Consider the following 20,708-nt stretch of genomic DNA (forward strand, 5'->3'; position numbering starts at 1 on the left):
AGATCTCCCAGGTGGCAGGTTCCCCCGGTCCAATTCTCTGGAATGGAGCATAAGCTTCACTCACACTTTAAGGCACTGTCAAGTCCCATTACAGCTACCACAGGCTACAGAGCCACTCCTACCTAAGAGAAGGACGCTTTAAAGAGGTCCTCTAACCTCTTGTGTGTGGCATCATTAAAGGCTGGGACCTCATCCACAGGGACTAGGTGCCTTATTCAGATAGGAAATTGCAAAGTCAACAGCCAGAAAACCCTTTTTTTTGGTGGAATTCTTCTTCTGTAGAGTACTGTTAAGCAAAATATTTCAAAGATGAAAATGATTTCCCTGGCTGAGCCCAATCAGTTTGCATCAAAGCAAAGTGAGTGTGCATGGGAAAGAATTTTGGGATGCTTTGGCAGCTGCCAGGCCTCAAAACCAGTAATTTTAGGGAAGAGGATTCCAGCAGTGGTAATGGGCACCACGTCCGCCAGAAAATCCAGAGTGGTCTTATGTGTCTGAGACAACCCTCGACCCCAAGATTACTCCTGGGAGGACTCGCCTACAGAAGATTCCCAATCCTCAATAGCTCCCCCCCTTATCCTCATCTTGAGGATGTTCTGATGCTTCATCCTCCCACAAAAAGGGAGCAGAGGAGGAAGAGCACCTACTCTTGTGTCCCAGGGGTTTCAAGCCAAAGAGAATCCATGAGAGGTGATCTTGCAGTCCAGAAATAGCTGCAGAATTTTCTTTCTTTTAACACAAAGGAAGTGGAGGATTTTGCCCCTGAGACAGTGTATATACCAGATACTGGTAGGGATTTAGAGTTAATCTAAACCATTCAGAGAGCCATTGCAGGATGAACTGTGCAGGAGGTCCTCCCCACCTGAATGAGGGATTTGGGAGCCCACCACATGGCTTGCTGAAAATCTGTAGGCCTGTTTTATACCTCAAGGGAAGCACCCACCCAGCTGTGAGGGGTGTAGTCACAAGCCACAACACCTAAGTGGCAGTCACCCCCTGTTAACAAGTGTCCCTTATACTTGCTGCGCCCTATGCTGAAGTTTGGTGCACTGTGTGGTGAGGCAGTCTAGCTGAACAGCTGGAAAAAACAAAAATGGGTCTGGAAACCAAACTAAACAATGAAAAAGAACAGGCAATCATCTACTCATCCTGATGATGAGTGGGGTTTAGTGGCTAACCAATCAATGAAAAAGGGGAAGCTACACCAAAAGGAGAAAAGGTGTAGAAAATATACCACATATAGAACCAAAGAGATGAAAAAAAATGAATTATAACAAAAATAGACATGTATTGTATGTATGCATGTATAAATACACAGTAATTGACTACATAAAGTATAAAATCAATAACCTCCACCATTAACTATCCAATGACAACGTTGTCAAATGACCAGACAAATACAGACAAACTAACAGACTGACAAACATATAGGGGAACATCTTCACTGCATGTGCATAAATATATGGGCCATAGAAATGCTATATAGATTTAAGCAATGTGGCAGCATCAAACATGGAACCAGGTAATCCTTTTATGAAAAAAATGGCAGCAAAAAATAGTATAACTCAGTCATTCAAAATTGTTCGATTTAAAATTGTAAATAAAGTGGGCTGTATGAAGCTGTTAAGGGTAAATAGCAAAAGTATTGGCATATTGGATTATAGCAGATGGATATCCATTTTGGTGAGCAGAAAAAAATATATATTGCAGTCCATAGGACACAGGAAAATAGCCTGCAAAGCGATTGTTAGTGGCAGAAACAAAACAGTCTAAGTAACAGAAGTATAGCGGGTAGGTATATGGTATGATCTACCTTACCCGAGATGTAGACAGTGATATGCTGTAGGTAGTTTGCCGTGGTCTGCTGTGTTCAGTACTCCATTCTACTTACGATGGAAAAGCAATGGTGTTCACATAAAAGTGGATATCAAACAACTGAGCGAGGAAACACCTCATGTATCAATCAGTATCACTATGCCACAATAGTGACGTTTTAGGGGGCGTGGTCACTGGGTGATGTTGACCACGCCCCCTAAAACGTCACAGTCCCAGCATGCCCAGGGACTGTGACATCAAAAGGGGGCGGGGTCTCCGCCTATATAAGTCACAACGCAGCCCTCGGAGAGCAGTCCAGCCGGAGAGCGCGTCGTGTCAACATCTGGAGAAGAGAAGAGAAGAAGCCCAGAAGCCCAGGAGTCCGGACCTCTGCTGGCAAGAGAGCTACCTGAAGACAGCAGAGGAGCCGGCCGAAGAACTGGAACACCGGGAGAAGAACCAACCGGACGCAGGGAGAAGATGAAGCGCAGGGACCCCCGAAGCCGGAAGAAGACCCCCGAAGCCGGAGGAAGATCTCCCCCCCCCGGAGCTGTTTAATAAAATATTTTAAAAACCTGTGTAGTGTGTTTTATTACACTTTTTCCCTAGGTGAATGGGTAGGGGTACCATGTACCCCATACTCATTCACATAGGGTGGGGGGCCGGGATCTGGGGGCCCCCTTATTAAAGGGGGCTCCCAGATTCCGATAAGCCCCCGCCCGCAGACCCCGACAACCAACGGCCAGGGTTGTCGGGAAGAGGCCCTTGTCCTCATCAACATGGGGACAAGGTGCTTTGGGGTGGGGGGCCCCGCAGGGCGCCCCCCTCCCCCAAAGCACCCATCCCCCCATGTTGAGGGCATGCGGCCTGGTACGGTTCAGGAGGGGGGGGGCGCTCGCTCGTCCCCACCCCCTTTCCTGACCGGCCAGGCTGCGTGCTCGGATCGGGGTCTGGTATGGATTTTAGGGGGGACCCCACGCCGTTTTTTCGGCGTAGGGGGTTCCCTTTATAATCCATACCAGACCTAAGGGCCTGGTATGCCCCGCGCTCGCCGCAATAGGAAAATGTGTTTTTCCTATTGCAGCGAGCGCGAGATGCAATACCCTGCCCTCGTGTCGTATCTGGTCCGTCGGACCAGCATACACACGAGCGGGCTTTCCGTCGGACCAGCACACACACGAGCGGACTTTCCGCCCGAAACTGAGTCCGGCGGAAAGATTTAAAACTTTTTTCAAATCTAGGTCCGGCGGGCTTTTGGGAAAAAGTCCGCCGGAAAAGTCCGCCGGCGCCTACACACGGGCGGATTGTCCGGCACACTCTGGTCCGCCGGACCAAGTATGCCGGAAAGTCCGACCGTGTGTACGCGGCATAAGGTTATGTTTATCCCTTTATGTTTGATATCACCCGGGTGTTTGCCAATGCGTACATGGAGCTGACGCTTAATTTTGCTTAATGTAAATCTTATTGCAAGAGCATTGTAAGCTATAGATCACCTTCATGGTTGCACAATTGATACACAAGGTGTTTCCTTGCTCAGTTGTGTGAGATATACACCTTTATGCAGGGCTTTTTTTCTCAGAGAAAAGGTGCAGGAACTCAACCATGCCCGCCACACACACACACACATACCTGCCAAATGGCATCAAATAGTAGCTCTTCCCTCTGCATACAACCCCTCCCTCCACTGCCCTCATCTTCTCCCCCCCTCCTTAAAAGCTCCACCATCTGTCATATGTCTTACCTTTGTTGCAATATTAAGCTGAAGCACCTATCCGGCTGTAGTACTTCCCAGCATACTATACTATCACTTGTAAATGCAGAAGCTGGACTTCAATGTTACCAAGTGATGATAGATGAAGTGGTGATAGTGGTGAGAAGGGAGCAGAAGACCTGAGCCAGAGGCGGTGGAACTGAGTTCCCCCCAGTTCCTGCTAAAAAAAACCCTGCCTTTATGTGAACACCATTGCTTTTCCATCGCAAGTAGAATGGACTACTGAACACAGCAGACCACGGCAAACTACCTGCACCATATCCCTGTTTACATCTCGGGTAAGGTAGATCATATCATATACCTACCCGCTATACTTCTGTTACTTAGACTGTTTGGTTTCTGCTACTAACGATTGCTGTGCAGGCTATTTTCCTGTGTCCTATGGACTGCAATATATATATATTTGTGCTCACTAAATGGATATCCATCTGCTTTAATCCAATATGCCAATGCCCTTTTGCCATTTACCCTTAACAGCTTCATACAGCCTACTTTATTTACAATTTTCAATCAAACGATTTTGAATGACTCTGAGTTATATTATTTTTTGCTGCCCTTTTTTTCATAAAAGGATTACCTGGTTCCACGTTTGATGCTGCCACATTGCTTAAATCTATATAGCATTTCTATGGCCCATATATTTATGCACATGCAGTGAAGACGTTCCCCTATATGTTTGTCAGTCATTTAGTTTGTCTGTATTTGTCTGGTCATTGGATAGTTAATGGTGTAGGTTATTGATTTTATACTTTATGTAGTCAAGCACTGTGTATTTATACATACTATACATTTCTATTTTGTTATAATTCATTAGTTATTTTTCAGACACTATATCTCTGTGGTTCTATATGTGGTATCTTTTCTATGCCTTTTCTCCTTTTGGTGTAGCTTCCACTTTTTCATAGCTGAACAGCTAGCCATACTGAGCTGCAGAAGCCTGAAAGCACATGTTGTAAGCAGGGAACCAGCAAAATGGTTCCTGTGCATGTGCAGATGCGGGCTATGTTGGTCCACCCATTTTGAACAATGCTACTGCAGTGTAGCGGTCTGCCCAAAGCACAAGGGGCCACTGTAGGAGAATGCTGCCACCTGTTTCTCTTTACTGAAGGTCCAGCTGACCCAATCTTGACAGGCGCACACCCCAGGGCCTTCAGGGACTCAACCCTTCCTCCAGGGGGTCACTGTGGATAGAAATAGATACCTGGAATGACTCTTAACATCAATTCAAAGTTCTCTTAAAAGGGATTTGGTATAGTGGTTGGCAAGGGTTTGTAAACAGTTCACCAACTTTTAACAGATGCCAGCTAGAAGAACAAATTCCATACTACAATCCTCTCCTAGCAAAGTAAAAAGGTCCTGCTTCCTAAATGTCCTTTAAACTTTACATGGATGCTGCTATGATTGATAGTTTTCTAAATAAAATGTATGTTCAAGCAATGCCTTTGCTATTAAAACTATGGGATATTATAGAACTACTCATGTATATATTTTTAAAGATGAAACTGCAGTAAAAGTGTTTTTTCTAAGTTTACTTAATCATCTACTGAGAAATCTTGCTTTTTTCCATGCACTTCATAGTTACTGAAACAGGCTTCCAGTTCAGATTAACAAGTTTCTTATTATTTAATGTAATTTTATTTCTCAGTCCAGGGAAAATACATGTCAGCTGTAAGAACACACTGTGACTCAGAGCCAAATATTGTATAATCAGTGGGAATTATGACTGACTTATTCCAGCTTGATAGTTAATCCACAATAACCTCCGAACTATTTAATAATAGAGATTTCTCTCATAAATCAGGGTTTGGTTTAATTTTTACTGGCACTAGCATTACTTTTCTTCCCTCAAGCTCTGTTCACCATTTGCCCCCTAAACTGTCACGACCGAAATGGTTCACATTTCCCAGTGACTGCTGATGTCTACAAAACAGTATAGCTCCTTGGGGGCAAGAAAGGTAATTTATTGGCTCTAAATTCTTTATAGTGAAAACAGAAAAGCACCTTCCCTGGTTCATCCCTCACCCCTTCGCCAGCATGCTATTGACTTTTTTTTTTTAATCCAGCATATGAAAGGGGTGACAGAGACAGTCTTGCTGGAGAAGAAAGAGCTAGATAATACTGGACATTTTTATATTTCCCAATTAAAGGGGCTGTAAAGGCAGAAGGTTTTTATCTTAATGCATTATATGCATTAAGATAAAAAACCTCCTGTGTGTAGCAACTCCCCTCATACTTACCTGATCCCCATCTCTGTCCAGCGATGTCCACAAGTCCCTCAGCTACTCCCTCCTGATTGGCTGAGACACAGCAGCAGCGCCAATGGCTCCCGCTGCTGTCAATTAAAGTATGTTAGCCAATCAGGAGACAGAGGGGGCGGGGCCAAACCAAAACTTGTGTCTGAATGGACACACTGAGCTGCAGCTCGGCTTGGGTGACCCCATAGAAAGCTGCTTGCTGTGGGGGCACTCGTCAGGAGGGAGGGCCAGGAGTAGCGAAGAGGGACCTGAGAAGAGGAGAATCCGGGCCACTCTGTGCAAATCTATCGCACAGAGTAGGTAAGAATAACATGTTTGTTATTTAACAAAAAAAAATTTGACTTTACAATCACTTAAAGGGGTTGTAAACCCTCAAGGTTTTTCACCTTAATGCATTCTATGCATTAAGGTGAAAAACCTTCTGTAGTGCAGCTGCCCCCTAGAGACCCCCTTTTACTTACCTGAACCCGATCTTTCCAGCGACGAGAACATGCACAGCAGCTTCAGCCACTGTCTTGGGTCCTCGTTAGACAGATTGATAGCAGCAGGAACCATTGGCTCCTACTGCTGTCAATCAAATCCAGTCATGCAGGGGCCGAGTCCTGCTGTCTGTCAATGGACGCTGCAGCAGGACTCGGGAGCGCGCCTGCACGAGTGTTCCCTTGGAATGCGGGTCTCCGCGGGGGCACTCAATGCGGGGAGGAGCCAGGAGTGCCCCTGGGGACCCCAGAAGAGGAGGATTGGGGCTACTCTGTGCAAAACCCTTGCACAGAGGAGGTAAGTATAACATGTTTGTTATTTAAAAAAAATAAAAAACAAACCTTTACAACCCCTTTTTAAGGACTGAAAGGATTTACCCCCTTAATGACCAGGTTATTTTTTGCAAAACCGCACTTCGCTACTTTAGCTGACAATTGCACGGGCGTGTGACCCTGTACCCAAATAAAAATGTTCCCAACAAATAGAGCTTTCTTATGGTGGTATTTGATCACCTCTGCAGTTTTTATTTTTTGCACTATAAACAAAAAAAGACCGAACGAAAAAAACATACATTTTTTATTTTCTGCTATAAAACATACCCAATAAAATTGTTTTAAGAATAGTTTTTTTTTTTTTTTTTTTTTTGCTAGTAATGGCGGTGAACAGTGATTTTTAGGGGGACTGCGACATTGCAGAGTGGACACCTAACTTTACATTTTTGACACTTTTTTGGGAACCAGTGACAGTGCTAAAAATATTCACTGACATTGTACTAATGACACTGGCAGGGAAGGGGTTAACATCAGGGGCGATCAGGTGGTTAACTGTGTTCCCAGGGTGTGTTTTACGCTTTTAACCCCCACTAGTGACCGAAGAAAGGGTTAATAGCGCCCGTGTTGCAACGCTGCCGAAGCGCTTTGCAGATGCTTCAGCAGCGCTGCCCATTCATTTCAATGGGCAGTGGCGTTGGAGGAGTGGTGTATACACCGCTCCTGCACCCCCCCCCCCCAAAGATGCGCTTGCAGGATAGGACTTTTTTTTCCCATCCTGCAAGCTCACCGCCCCAGTGTGAAAGCACTGGGCTTTCACACTGGGGTGGCTTGAGAGGCGCTTTTTTTTTTAGCGCTAAAATGCCTGAAAAGCACCCCCGTGTGAAAGGGGTTTGACTGTATGGGGGATGGGCTGCCTGGGATAACACACAGATTCGTCTTCCTGCATAGCAGAAAGACAAGATCTCTGTGTGATCCCCTGTCAGAACTGAGATCTGCCTTGTTTACTTCAGCAGATCCCCGTTCTGTCTCTGTGGGGAAAGATCGCAGGATGACATCGATTCCGCCGGACCCGCTGACTGGCTCCCCTGCTGGCCAATCGGCACACGCGTGCATCCACAGAAAGCCGTGGATGAACCCGACGTACAACTACGGCGATTCGTGCAGCCGAAATCAACTTGCCGCAGTATAACTGGCAGTTGGTGGACAAGAGGTTAAGAATGTCTTTAGGTCAGTCAAGTGGCATGCCTCCTCTGTTAGACTGGCCAGTCCTCAATGATACAGAGAGCACCACTAAAGTCCACACCACTCTGCTTCATTACAGTGTGAATGCAGGAACTGTGGTGATACCCTACATGTGCAGGATGTCCTCTCTACACCTAGTGGCAGAAAGAGTGTGAGTGATAACGGTGGTATAGGTATTAAAAAAAAAGAAGAATGCTTTAAAGTGTTTGTTAACCTAAAAAAAAGAAAAGGAAAAAAAAAAGGATCCTGTTCCTTTTAAAAGAGAAGTCCAGCCTGAGCAATTCGTTTTGCACTTCTGTGACCCGTTTTTAGCAGAGAGTGGGTTGAAGTCCGCTCTCTGCTGTCGTCACACAGATCAGTCCGAGTCATCCCGAATCTGGGTGCCTCGACTAATGGCCGTCTCAGCCTCTCAGTGAGCCGCTGAGAGGCTGAGACGGCCTCTCCACAGCTCGGCACTCCAGTGAGCGTGGAGGAGCAGAGCAGGAGAGCTGCTGACTGACAGGCAGCAGGTCTCTGCTCGGGGAGCTGAGAGAACCGAGCCATCGGCCATGTTCGATGGCTCAGTTCTCAGTGAGGAGGCGCCAGGGGACAAATGCAGCATCGGACTGATGATTGATTCAGGAGTTTAAAGTGGCTGTAAAGACTGAAGGTTTTTTACCTTCATGCATTCTATGCACCTTCAGTGTGCAGCTCCCCCTGCAGCCCTCCCTAATACTTACCTAAGCCCAATCCAAAACCAGCGATGTGCAAGAGAGCAGCTGCTGTCCTGGCTCTCTGCCTCCTCTTTGGCTAAGAGCCGACAGCGGGAGCCGATCACAGCCAGCGAGGAGGGAGCAAGTGAGGGGCTGAGCCCCATGCTGTGAGTCCTGTGGGAAGCAACCCGCGATCTGGGCTTGCCAACCTGCCATCCTACAGCAGGAGGTCGCAGGCCACTGGTTGGGCACCCCTGGCTTAGAGTATGTCAGTGGCAACAAACGTTACTAAAACTTTCTTTCAGTGACTTGCTATGAGGACAACCGGCAGGTGGGAGGAGCCCTGAACGCCAATAGGGGACCCGAGAAGAGGAGGATTGAGGCTGCTCTGTAAAACCATTGCACAGGGCAGGTAAGTATAACATGCCTTTACTATCACCTTAAGTGCTTAGGTGTAACTTTAATTGTTTACACATTATTTTTCACTAAACTTTGTTATTACATAGGGACCAATAACATCCTTTATGATAGCAACTGTAATGACATGTTCACTGGTCTCCCTATCCTCTACCTGGGGCCACCCAGCATGTGGGTTCTGGACCCATAGGTGGGTTAGCAGACCCCAGCTTACAGGGAGTTCTGCCACTTCCTGGGGTTCATGGATGCAATTGGGCAGCTGTACAGCTGCCAGGTCACTTCTATCTGGAAGCCCACATCAACATCTGTGGCATAGGGCTTAGAGCAAGTGGTGCCCAACCTTTTGAAGAGCGAGGGCCGCTTAAGCAACATGGCAACCGGATGTGGGCCAAAATGAGCGGAGCGGGCGGATGACAGGTTTGTGTCCGCTCTGAATATGCAGAGCAGACACGAACATAGCCCACTCTACTCTATGGGCCCTCCGATCTGATCCACCTAGGCGGAAGGGGATAATCCCCTTCTGTTTTTTTTTTTGTTTTTTGTTTTTTTATAGCAGATTGGATTGGAGGTAGGTGGGTGTAAACCAACACAAGTCCGTTTACATCTGCTGCTCCATAGAGGTGAATGGAGGGTCCGATTGAGTCGGACCAATCGTGTGAATGGGGTCTAAGGCTGCTTTCACACTGATGCATTCTGGTTTACCCACACCTGAACTTTGCCATAGAATTCTATTATATTTTGTAGGTGTGGTGCACTTTCTGGAAACTCTCCAAACCCACAGGTAATAACAGAAGTCTATGGCACAGTGCAGCTAACCCTATGGATCAGTTTGAAAGCAGCCCAGTGACAACTGCAGAATAGATATGTCATTATATACACTGTGATTTTATTAGTAAACTTGCCTTTAATAACAGTCTTCTATTCAGGTATCACTGGCTGTTGCTGTCCCAGGCAGAGTACATTTGTTATCACTCTGCCTGTAACAGGAGCCTGTGCTATTCAGGAAGCGTAGGCTTATGTGGCTCTGCTCTACCGCCAGCTCTTTTCACAACACTGATGCTCTAGGATGGCGGGTCAGCAACCCGCGATCTGGGCTTGCCAACCTGCCATCCTACAGCAGGAGGTCGCAGGCCACTGGTTGGGCACCCCTGGCTTAGAGTATGTCAGTGGCAACAAAAGTTACTAAAACTTTCTTTCTGAGGCCTTGTCAGTAGCAAAGCGAACACTGTACCCTACACACTTGTGGTTTGTGTTCTACAGGTATAATTGGCTTCCAGTCTGAAATACAAGATTCTAACTCCATGGATTTTAAGTAGTGGTAAATGTAGTGGTGTTCTTTTCCATATAACAAATTAGCATTTTTTGTTACCATAAAAATGACTCCACTTCATGATTCAGATCACGCTGATCTGTAGGCATTATCTAATCAGGATTTAATGTTTGCCTATTCAAATATGTTGAAAAAGTCAACAATTTCCATGGGGTGTACTTATTTTTTCACATGTTTTTCTATGTAAGACATACATTTGTTATTTTAACCCAAAGCCTATTACTTTTAGAATGGCCTACTATGTGAGCTGCTGCACGATTTAGTTATTGGCTGGGTTTTGACGTGGCAGTCATTTTGATGTTCCCCTGGAGAGCTCTAAGTACAAGTAACACCTGTCAGCTTAAGGGAGTGCGAGAGTACAAAATTCTGTAACATTTCAGGTGTTTTCTGTGTTTGCTGTTGTCTGCTCTAAAAATATATTTTACGTACATGTTAGTCCAAGGGGCATTTTTAACATGAAATTCCCATAGGTCTCTGAAATCTAAAATAACTTTCTTCTCTGCTGCACTACTGGTTGGAATAACTGAGCTGTAAACAACTTTTTACACTTCGACCTTTGAAAACTCTATGGCTTTTACTTGTTTTGAATAGACAGAACTAAGCATGAAAGGATGGCTGTCTGATTTGATACCAACACAAAAAGCATTTGAGTGATAAAAGAGCATTGCACATGCAGAGATTTCTGAGGGCGATTTTTGTCAGAACTGTCTTTTAAAATGTTTACCCAAAAAAATAAAATAAATTTCCTGGTCCCTTAAGGCAGATTAAACAACAAAGCACAGTGCTTGTGCTGTGTAATCTACCCCCCTCTAAACTGTAAAAAAAAAAAAAAAATCCCTCCCTGAACCTGCCACTTCCTGCTTTCCCTCTCTGTACTGACCACGAAAATTAGGGCTCCTGAACCCTGACCACCGTGGTCAGAGTGCGTCCCTCCGTCATACGCAGCCCTGCTCTGACCTCTCCCCCTCATTCCCTCCTCCCTCCCTGTCAACTCCTTGCTGTGTGTCTCCGTCCCGCCGCTATTAGTACATATCAAAAAAAAAAATATTGAATAGTCACTGGCAGCCCTCCAGTATATTAAGGCAGAGCACACTGTATATATCTTTTCCAAAAACGAGCGTTGTAACTAGCTAATTAGAGCTGTCTTCAGGCCAGTCATGTGACTCGCACCTGCTGTCTAGCTCAGAGACAAGGCATCTGCAGGAGAGGCTGATCGGCCATGTAATCTCCCCGGCTGATGTCAGAGGGAGATCACGGCCCCTCCTGCAGGAACCATCCATCGTAGCTGAAAAGCGGCTGTGGGTCATGTGACAGGCCTGAAAACAGCTCTAAATAGCTATTTACAATGCTAATTTTTGGAAACGATATATACAGTGTGCTCTGCCTTAATATATTGGAGGGGCTTCCTGTGACTACTAAGTGTGCATTAACAAACACTTTAAACAATATGTAAAACCAAAAACAAAACTAATATATTGCAGCTTAATTTGTCCTCAGATATGGTGGTTTGACTTTCATAGTTTTCTTTTTTCAGGCTTTCTTCCGCTTTATTTTTACTTGGTAATCCTGTAAATAACAAACTTTTACAGTTCCTTTGTGCCTATACTTATTTATCCATTGTATCTATGGAAGGAGCAGTGGTTGTCCTCCAGGTAGGACTTCAGATATGCCTGCCTTTGTTCATTCCCATTAAATGGTGGAATGATGGGCTAACAGTTTACAACAATTACAAAATAAGGATGTTAGTGCTTTCTTTTTAGGTTTACAGGAAGCAAAACTGCATTTCTGGCAAGATCAACAGGTGTTTTCTGTACTTGCCGAAAATGTTCTGAAAAAATACAATGAATACTACCACCATTTCTAAGGAGTGGCATATTCAATTTTGTGTTTAGATATGTATTAAGCTACCAACAACCGTGTAGTGCAAGGGCCTGACTGATTTTTTTTTTTAATAGTTTGGGTAGGTCATCAAAATACATAGTTTTGGTAAATCTAAAGCTAATCGGACAAAGATTGTAATTCTCTGTGCACTGAAGGCTCTGTAGATGGTAAACCGCAGTACATAAGTGTTGTGGATAGGGCTCTGCATAGACACCCTTTCATTAAGATTCCTTATTCCTCCTGTACAAGAAGTAATATTATAGTAAAACATACAAACAATTTCTATAGGAGGGAAGGCAGTCAGCTCCTTCGGGTACAGAGCTCTCAGTGAAATATAATCAAATCAGTAACCTACAGTAAGACTCTTATGTTTACGTTTCCTGCCCCCTGCCTTTGGCTACAAAGTGGCAGTTGGAGAAAACCTATATATGAGGTCCAGCCTTGACTGGAGACTTGTTAAATGAGGACTGGTCACTAGAAAGGGTCCTTGCTATAGTGGTAGATAACAGTTCTTGTGGTATATCTGGTTTCCAACATGATCCATGCAACAATTTGGTGCCAAGGTACGTAGGGGAGGATTTATTCAGTAAATAATGCCAGAAGTGAAGTGACGTTACCATGATTGATTGAGTTGAGCCAAAACAAGATCTGGAAATGGTTTGCTATTGGTACTGACACGTTTAGTTTTTTGGAAAAACCTCCTTAGTCTGTTTCTCCTAAATATTAGAATGGTTTGGTTTCTAAACATTTTTTTCATCACAATCTTGTGTTTTCCAGTTTCAAGCTTTTAAAGCGATAGTAAAGTCCACTTTTTTAATTTATACCTACGAGTAAGCCTATAATAAGGCTTACCTGTAGGTACAGTAATTATCACCTCATCAGCTGTGTCTCCCATGCACATGGTCATTGTGAGGTCATTCAAATAGCTGGAGCCCATGAACCCGGAAGGAAGACTGGGTGAAGATGGAAGCCCTGTCAGTGGAGATTGGACACTGATTGGGGGGGGGGGCCACTTAGTTTTTAAGGGAAGTCTGTCCTATTTTGCTAGTATGCTATGCATACTAGCACATTATGGGGTTTATTTACTAAAAGGTAAATAGTGTGTGCACTGCAAGTGCAATTGCTCTAGATTTGAGGGGAACATGAAATAAAAAAAACTGCATTTTTGCTTACACATGAGCTGGACATTTTGTAGATAGGCAACTCCTATCCTCATATTGATTAGTGGTTCCAAATTAATAACTACTGCAGTAGGGAACAGACACAAAAGATACTCTCAGCATCTTTCCAAATAACTGCTCTGCTTTATTATGATGCAATTGAAGGTTTTTATACACATGATTACGTAGGTATCACATTAAAATTACAATTGTACGTTTCTGGTAACAAGGGGCGTTACATAGGCAGGCTAATTCTAATCAGGACTCCAAAGAATCCAAACATGTAATGAAAACATTATTAGTGCCGTGTGCACAGTGAGGGCAGTGTGCAATACATACAAAATAGAATACAATTTTTTACAGAACTTACAAATTTCCATTACACACATGATTGGATGATAGAAATCAGCACCGCTTCCCCTCAGATCTAGAGCAAATGCACTTGCAGTGCACAGCATATTTGCCTTTAGTAAATCAACCTCCCTGAAATTATCCTGCATGGGCCCAATTTGTTTTTTGGTTTACTACCACTTTAACACGACAGTAAAATTTATATTTTCAGTGTACACTCATAAGGCTAATCGGTTATTTTTTCCCCTACTGTTTCTAGATGCACATTGAAGCAGCAAAGATGCTTTCATTCACAGAGGAGGAGTTCATGAAAGCCCTGGACTGGGGAGTTTCTTAGACCGAGATTGTCATTGTTTGAAACAAGGCTGAAGGCTGTATGCATGTTTTGTTTTTTGTAGTATATGCATGTCTAACACAAAATTTCAAGCTTTTTATTTATCTGCAAAATATGCATCTTTCCATTAGTGTAAAGAAGTCTATAATGTTTTTTTGCCTGTAGAATTTTATGTTTAAATAAAATTTTTGTACTCGCTGTAATATCCTTTTCTTGAAGTCTATTGAGGGACAAAGGAAGTCATATTGTTGGGAGGTTTGGACACTGGCAAATAAAAAAAAAACATGTAGGCCAGCCCAAGGTAACCCCCTCCTGCAAGCCTCAGTTTGTAGCAAGCGGTACCAGTGCCCTTGAGAGGACACAAAGCAGCCAGGACCCTGCCAGGGGAGGGAGCAGTGGATTTTCCTGGATAAATAGATAGCATACCTTTTATAGCATATGGTTCCCAAAGGCATGTTCCTACTAAGACAGGAACCTGGGAGGTAAAGGCACAGCTCTAAATAGTAGCACAAGAGGGCATCTGTAGTGCAGATGGAATTAATGCCATCAAAAGCTAAAGGAGCTATTATGAGCATCCAAAACCCAAGGAGGCCCGATACCAAGGAACCCATCTGGCTGCGCAAAAAAATACAAAAGTGAGGATGCACATTCATGCCAAAGGCGTTAGCAGATCTCTGGCTTCTGGACCTACAGGCTGGTCTTTGAAAAGACATACTGCACTATGTGCAGTGAGTAACAAGGCCCGCTGTGTGCAGCAAGACCTCAAGTACTTACACCTAGGGAAGTGATCTGAGGGTGACTTTGGGTCACTGTAGTTGGGTAGTGGAACAGAACCAGAGACCAGAAATAAACTTGGTGCTTTGGGAGCAGGTGGTGCTGCTTTATTTAGGCTGAATGCCAGGAAATAGAACGCTGCACTCCACCTAACAGATTACATGAGCACTCAGTCGTAACTGTTCTTTACAATGGTAAGATGTTGGTTGCATGAATATTAAAATGATGCCCAAAAATGTACCAACTGTAAAGGTAGCTCCTAGTACTTCTGGCTAACTAGCCTTACTAAGTGATCCTTCAGGGACAGGTTTCCACTAGAGGCTGTGCCACACCTCTAGAGCCAGAATGTGCCCTTTGGCTGAAAATGCCACAATTCAGAATCCAGTGCCTAAAGATCACATTTCCTGCTGGCGCCGCAATCTTCCAGTCCAGTGAGGTTTCTGGGTATGACCTCCAAAGTTGTCGCTGAGGATACACTTATCCATGTAGCTGTGTAGAGGCTAGCAGTGTTTTTGAGTAGTTGGTTCACCCAAAGTAACATTAGGATATATGTGGAGTCCGGTGGTCATTGTCTGGGTTCTGTATCCTTCTGTGACTTCAACAGCTGGATATGATGAAAAATTATACTCTTCTTTAAGAGCCTGGTGTATATATGCACTTTAGGCATTCATAAAGTAGTAACCTTTCCTTTCTGCTCATGTCAAACTCATAAGTTGCCCCCACAGAGAATTATATAAATACCGGTGTACACAAAGGAGGGAAAACTGAAAATACCACCTTTTCAGATGTAGTCTCAGCCCAATAGCAGCCCCACTCCCCCAGGCTTCCCCTGATTAGTCGTACATAAATAATGCTGCCAGTCCCACTTATAACATCAATGGATGCTGCCAACTGTAACATGGTGCCAATACAATACATTGCCAGCCAAATGCTGCTGAAGGCAAAATGGCACAGGGGCAGACCCCAAAGATTACACTGTCTTCCCTGCAGATGGCTTCTCAATGCTTTGAGCATATTTTTCTAACAATACAAGTAGCTGAGGAGCTGGCGTAAGGAGGAGGGTTTTGGATTCATGGGGAACTGGGCCAACTTTGCTATTGGTTCCTGGCTCTAAAACAGAGATGGACTGCGCCTAAACCTGGAGGGTGTGGCTCTGGTGGGGGAAGATGGCCAGAAATTTTAAACAAGAATGGGTGGCAATTAAGGCAGCTGATCGTGATCCCCTCCACATAAACAACCTCTTTTAGCTTAACCCTGCTGACAGAAGCCATCTCTCCAAAGCCATCACTAAATTTACACTGCAGATATGGGACACGGTCAAATACTCAGCGAACCTACAATCTCCCAGTAAGCCCCTTATGTTTCTTACTCATAATCCTGCTTTGCACCCGCATCCAATCTCCTAATTCCTTTAAGGAATCAATACATAGGTTTCCTACCTATACACAGAAATGGAGACCTACTACATTCCTACTCCCGGAATGTTCTGGCAGTAGAAACTAATTATAACGTCTCAACACTTTGGTACATGGTACTTTCTATAATTGCCCACTGGATGCCTAGATATCTACCATTATGTTTATGGGGATGTGGACAGATGGGAACTTTTCTCAATGGATGGTGGACATTACCTATAAGACAGTTTGGGCTATAAGTTTTTCAGCTGATCTCCAAGCTTAGACTCCTTCTCAAAATGTGCTTTAATGTTCTCCTTCACGTTTTGACAAAGGCCAAAAAATCTATTGCAAAATCCTGAAAATCAAAAAATACCACCAAAAAAAACACAACTGTTATGTTACATGAGAAAATTGAGGCCAAACAATGTCAACAAAATGAATACATTTATGACCATCTGGCAACCCTGGAGCTCTAAATTTCTCCCTACTGGCTTCAACTGGAGCTTCCTTGAACTCTAGTCGGGGAGGTTTGCCCCCCCTCCCTCTTTTTTTCTCTCTCCCCTTTTCCCCCCTTCTCTCCTCCATCCACTTTGCCCAAACCACCTCTGCCCCCTCCCGTTATAGATAATGACCTCTTTTATATGTTTCCATCAGCAATAGGTCAATTACCTAACTTGTACATCTTTTTAAACAACTCTAAGGCCCCTTTCACATGTGCGTTCTGTCTGTCCATTTTCCATTTGTCTACTGGCAGATGAAAAACAGACAGCAATTCATTTCTAAGGACAAAATGGATGTACATGAATGATCATCCGTTTACATTTGCATTCATTCAGTTCCATTTTTTTAAATGGAACAGCCAACGTCCAGATCCATTGATATGAAACAGAGCAGATGTAAATGGATGCCATACATTTTTGAATCTGTTCCGTTTATGTCTGTTTTTAGGCAAGAAACTGTTTTTTTTGTTTATACAATTGTCACCTCTGATTGTTTTTTGCAACAACTGAAATAAAGGGATGCAAAAAATGGATGTAAACGGAACTGAACTAAAGATGGATGTGCAAACCGATGTTGACCGATTTATATAGCCTCCAAATTAATTGCAAATAAACCTCTGGTTTCATTGCCAAGATGTATTTAAATTTCAGTATCATGAAGACTGAGAAGAAGCTTGGGATAGATTACATTATACTATAGGATTCTTGCTTGTAAACAAATGTATAAGAGTTTATTATGTGTAGTAGCCTTTACAAAATCTAAACAAATACATATTAAACATTTTATTGGACATTACATATGGGCCACACATAAAATGTTTATACAAGAACTATACATCCATAAATTAAATCAAATAGCACATGGTTGATACAGCAATAGATTGCCATCTGGTGGCAGAAAAGTGAAGAACCTAAAAAGTAGAGCTATAGGCAAAACTTTTTTTTTCCCATTTTGGATAGAGTAAGTGAAGGTTATAACCCGTAAGATTGTTTTTTGCCATCTGTGTCCCATTGGGGAGATTTACCCTCAATTTCTGTCCCATAGCCAAAACAGGAAATCCCTGCAAATGATATAAATCCCTTAGGGTCCCCTAGATTACTAGAACTAGTGTCCTCATTTGGAAGAATTCACCTCTATTACTTTTCTGGGGACAACCCAAAATCTGGGCTTTTCCTTTACTTTCACTTGCAATGATAATGGTAAACAGAACAAAAATATAGGGTGAATCCCCCTAAAGGGGACACAGACAGCAATAAGAACCTAACAGATGTTCTAATCCATCTCCTCTCCATGCAAAATTTTTTTTTTTAAAAGTTCCTTTTAGTTATACTTTAATTTATGAATCCCAGCCATCATCCGAAAACATGTCTGCACCCCTCTTCTGAAAAGTCTTGCGAAACTCTTCATCAAACATATTGAGATCTTCTTCACCTTTAAATATTCCCTGAAATTTATAAGACAAAAGTTAACATGTTAAAGCTGAACTCCGGGATAAGCATATATTGTTTAAAAACAAGAGAGTCATGCGTATTGTTATTTGAATCTTGGTGTGGTTTGTGTATTTCTTCCAGATCAGTGTAGTAATCTAGTGTGAAACTTTGCCTTTCTGTATTAAAGAATGGTCACTGCAGCTCTCTCTCCTTATGTAGGGTGATCCAGAGTGGCCCCAAATGATCGCCCTGAAAAGGCAGATCAGTTAGGGCTTTTTTAGAGACCTGGTCCACATAGGGGAAGAAGGGGCCCCACCACACCAAGAACGACCACTGCTGTGGGACACCCCCTGTGCCAGTAGCGGCAACAGATCACCAGGACACCCCACAGCCTGCAGCAGAGAGAGGAAGGGACCCTACCAGACTCACCACCCCACTAGCGTAGCGCTTGCTGCCTCAGATGTGGTCCCGCACACACGTGGCTTCCGAGGGAGAAGATAACCCACGAGTCAGTACTGGGGTAAAAGGAAGAGCTCCCACCTGCTAAACACCGTCCTGGGCTACACACCAATGGTCGGCGCTACCTGAGCACAGTATCCACCGTATCATGTCCGCCAGACTACACATACATGGCTGCTGGTCATAGGAAGTCAGCAGGCACTAGAGGAAAAGACGTCGGCTATGGCAAAATTGCCGCCGGTCGAGCTCACAAGGCTACCAAGGACCCAGGAGGGATCCCTGTAGCCCGCCAAGAAAGCCACCTGAAGAAGAGGGGAGCTGGACACCGGACACCAGACCCCCGGGGGGGGGGGCGCCTAGTGCCATTCCCTCCACCCCGGTAAGCACAGCATCCGGAAGTACGCACCCCCTGCCCACCATCCCCCAGAATCAACCATGGCACTACACTAACCCATATGGAAGGAGGGGGGCTACCAGGGGACCCCCAGGGACCATCCACCCCAGGGAGAGAGGATGCAGGGGACCACGTCTGCCGCAAACCCACCAAGGGGAGAGAGGGGACAAGTACTCATCATACCAGGAACCGGACGGGCACCGCTCCAGACAGAACCTCCTCGCCATCGAAGTGGGGGGAGCTGTTGGCCATGAGGGACGCTGAGATTCGGGCCAAGACCCGGTCATATAACGCCTCGCGAGACGTTTAACTTGCAGGGCCAGCCCCCGTCCAGTGAGGCTGTGTCGCACCGACCTAGTGCGCAGCTGCGATCTGCACGTCCTCGCTTGCCAGACTGGGGAGACCACTGGATCAGGTGTCCAGCCCGTCACCAAGCCCGGCAGTTGATTGTAGGTTTCACCGGAAAAAAATCCAGGAGAAAAGAAAAACAACAAATAAAAAATAAAAATTAAAAATTGCCAGGACTAGAGATCCCAGCAGGGAACTAGGTCCTTACTCCTGACTAGGCAGAAAAAAAACTGAATGCCTATAGCAGAGAGGTGGGTGTATACCACCTAGGACTGCCCATAGGCGTAGCCAAGTCTTTTTCTGCCTAGTGTCCTACTCCTGTAGGGGGAGGTATAACCCTATGGTTCTGCATAAGGAAGCGCTGTGTCTGTCAATGAACCAAAGAGAAAAAATGTTTCCTATGGTAGAACAATGGCAAACTTTTACTGCACTCCCTATGTGAAGAATATAGACCAGTAGTCTCCAAAATGTGGCCCTGGGGCCAGATGCGGCCCTTTTCTGGCCCTGGAGGCATTATTCCTGCTACGGACACCAACAATGGAGGGCTATTCCTTCCGCTGACACCAACAATGGGACATAATTCCTTCTACTGACAACAAAAATGGGGCACTATTCCTTCCAATGACACCAACTATTTCTCCCCCTAACACCAAAAATTTGGCATGGTTTATTCCCACTGGGCACAGTCGGCCTCTCTAACGTCTGAAAGACAGTAAACTGGCCCTTTCTTTAGAAAGTTTGGAGACCCCTGATATAGACTATAGGTGTGCAAGCTAAGGGTTTAAACTTCAATAGTGTGCTTAAAATACATTTAAGAGATGCCCAAAACTACTAATATTTTATTGATTAAAAGAAAAAAAAAAAAACTTTTTGGATGACAGATAACAGTGACAAATTGATATTAGAAAAGAATAGCATGCTGGTATTTGTGGCTTATACATGAAAGGGCTTGAGCACCCCTGGTACAGACCGTACCATAAAAAACAGGCACTTACTTTGGGAAGGTAGCCCAGTAACTGAGTGGCATGTTGCTTAAGAAGTTTCTGTCTCTCCTCCTCAATGATAGCCCGGCGAAATGCTTCCCTCTTCTCTTCCTCCTGTCTTTCCAGCAGCTCACGTTCCTGCACACAGTTAATTATTAGTATACATTGTATGTTTCTTAAGTAATATTTTTATTTTATTAGATAATAAGCTGTGTCAAGATTTTATTGTAAAGCTGCCCATTACAACAGCAGATTATTTACAGATTGGATCATACTCGCTTTTGGATAAATCTGAAATATCCTAATATTTGGTCTTTAAACTGGAAACCTGGAGTGAACGGAGGATAGTAAAAACGGTGATATAATCATCAGTCATGTAATATCGGAGGACTGATTATTAGACAATATAGGCCCTATAGCTT

At 44.3% G+C, this 20,708-nt stretch overlaps 2 protein-coding genes across 5 annotated transcripts in view; one reads left to right on the forward strand and one right to left on the reverse strand.

Annotated features, from left to right (window-relative positions):
- TEX9 (testis expressed 9) overlaps window positions 1-14,193 on the forward strand; it is a 126,211-nt gene extending 112,018 nt beyond the window's left edge. For all 4 annotated transcript variants that reach the window (XM_073618776.1, XM_073618778.1, XM_073618777.1 and 1 more), the window contains exon 12: window positions 13,926-14,193. In XM_073618776.1, the coding sequence (XP_073474877.1) occupies window positions 13,926-14,003 (78 nt within the window). In that variant the 3' untranslated portion in view covers window positions 14,004-14,193. The remainder of the gene's footprint in view (window positions 1-13,925) is intronic.
- Window positions 14,194-17,439: 3,246 nt separating this feature from the next.
- Window positions 17,440-20,708, reverse strand: part of MNS1 (meiosis specific nuclear structural 1) — a 54,184-nt gene continuing 50,915 nt past the window's right edge. Inside the window, exons 9-10 of the mRNA XM_073618780.1 lie at window positions 20,299-20,424; window positions 17,440-18,116 (exon numbers count right to left, since the gene is read on the reverse strand). Coding sequence (XP_073474881.1) covers window positions 18,009-18,116; window positions 20,299-20,424 — 234 coding nt within the window. The 3' untranslated portion in view covers window positions 17,440-18,008. The remainder of the gene's footprint in view (window positions 18,117-20,298; window positions 20,425-20,708) is intronic.

This window comes from Aquarana catesbeiana, linkage group LG03 (genome assembly GCF_042186555.1).
Source record: "Aquarana catesbeiana isolate 2022-GZ linkage group LG03, ASM4218655v1, whole genome shotgun sequence".
Taxonomy (NCBI): domain Eukaryota; kingdom Metazoa; phylum Chordata; class Amphibia; order Anura; family Ranidae; genus Aquarana; species Aquarana catesbeiana.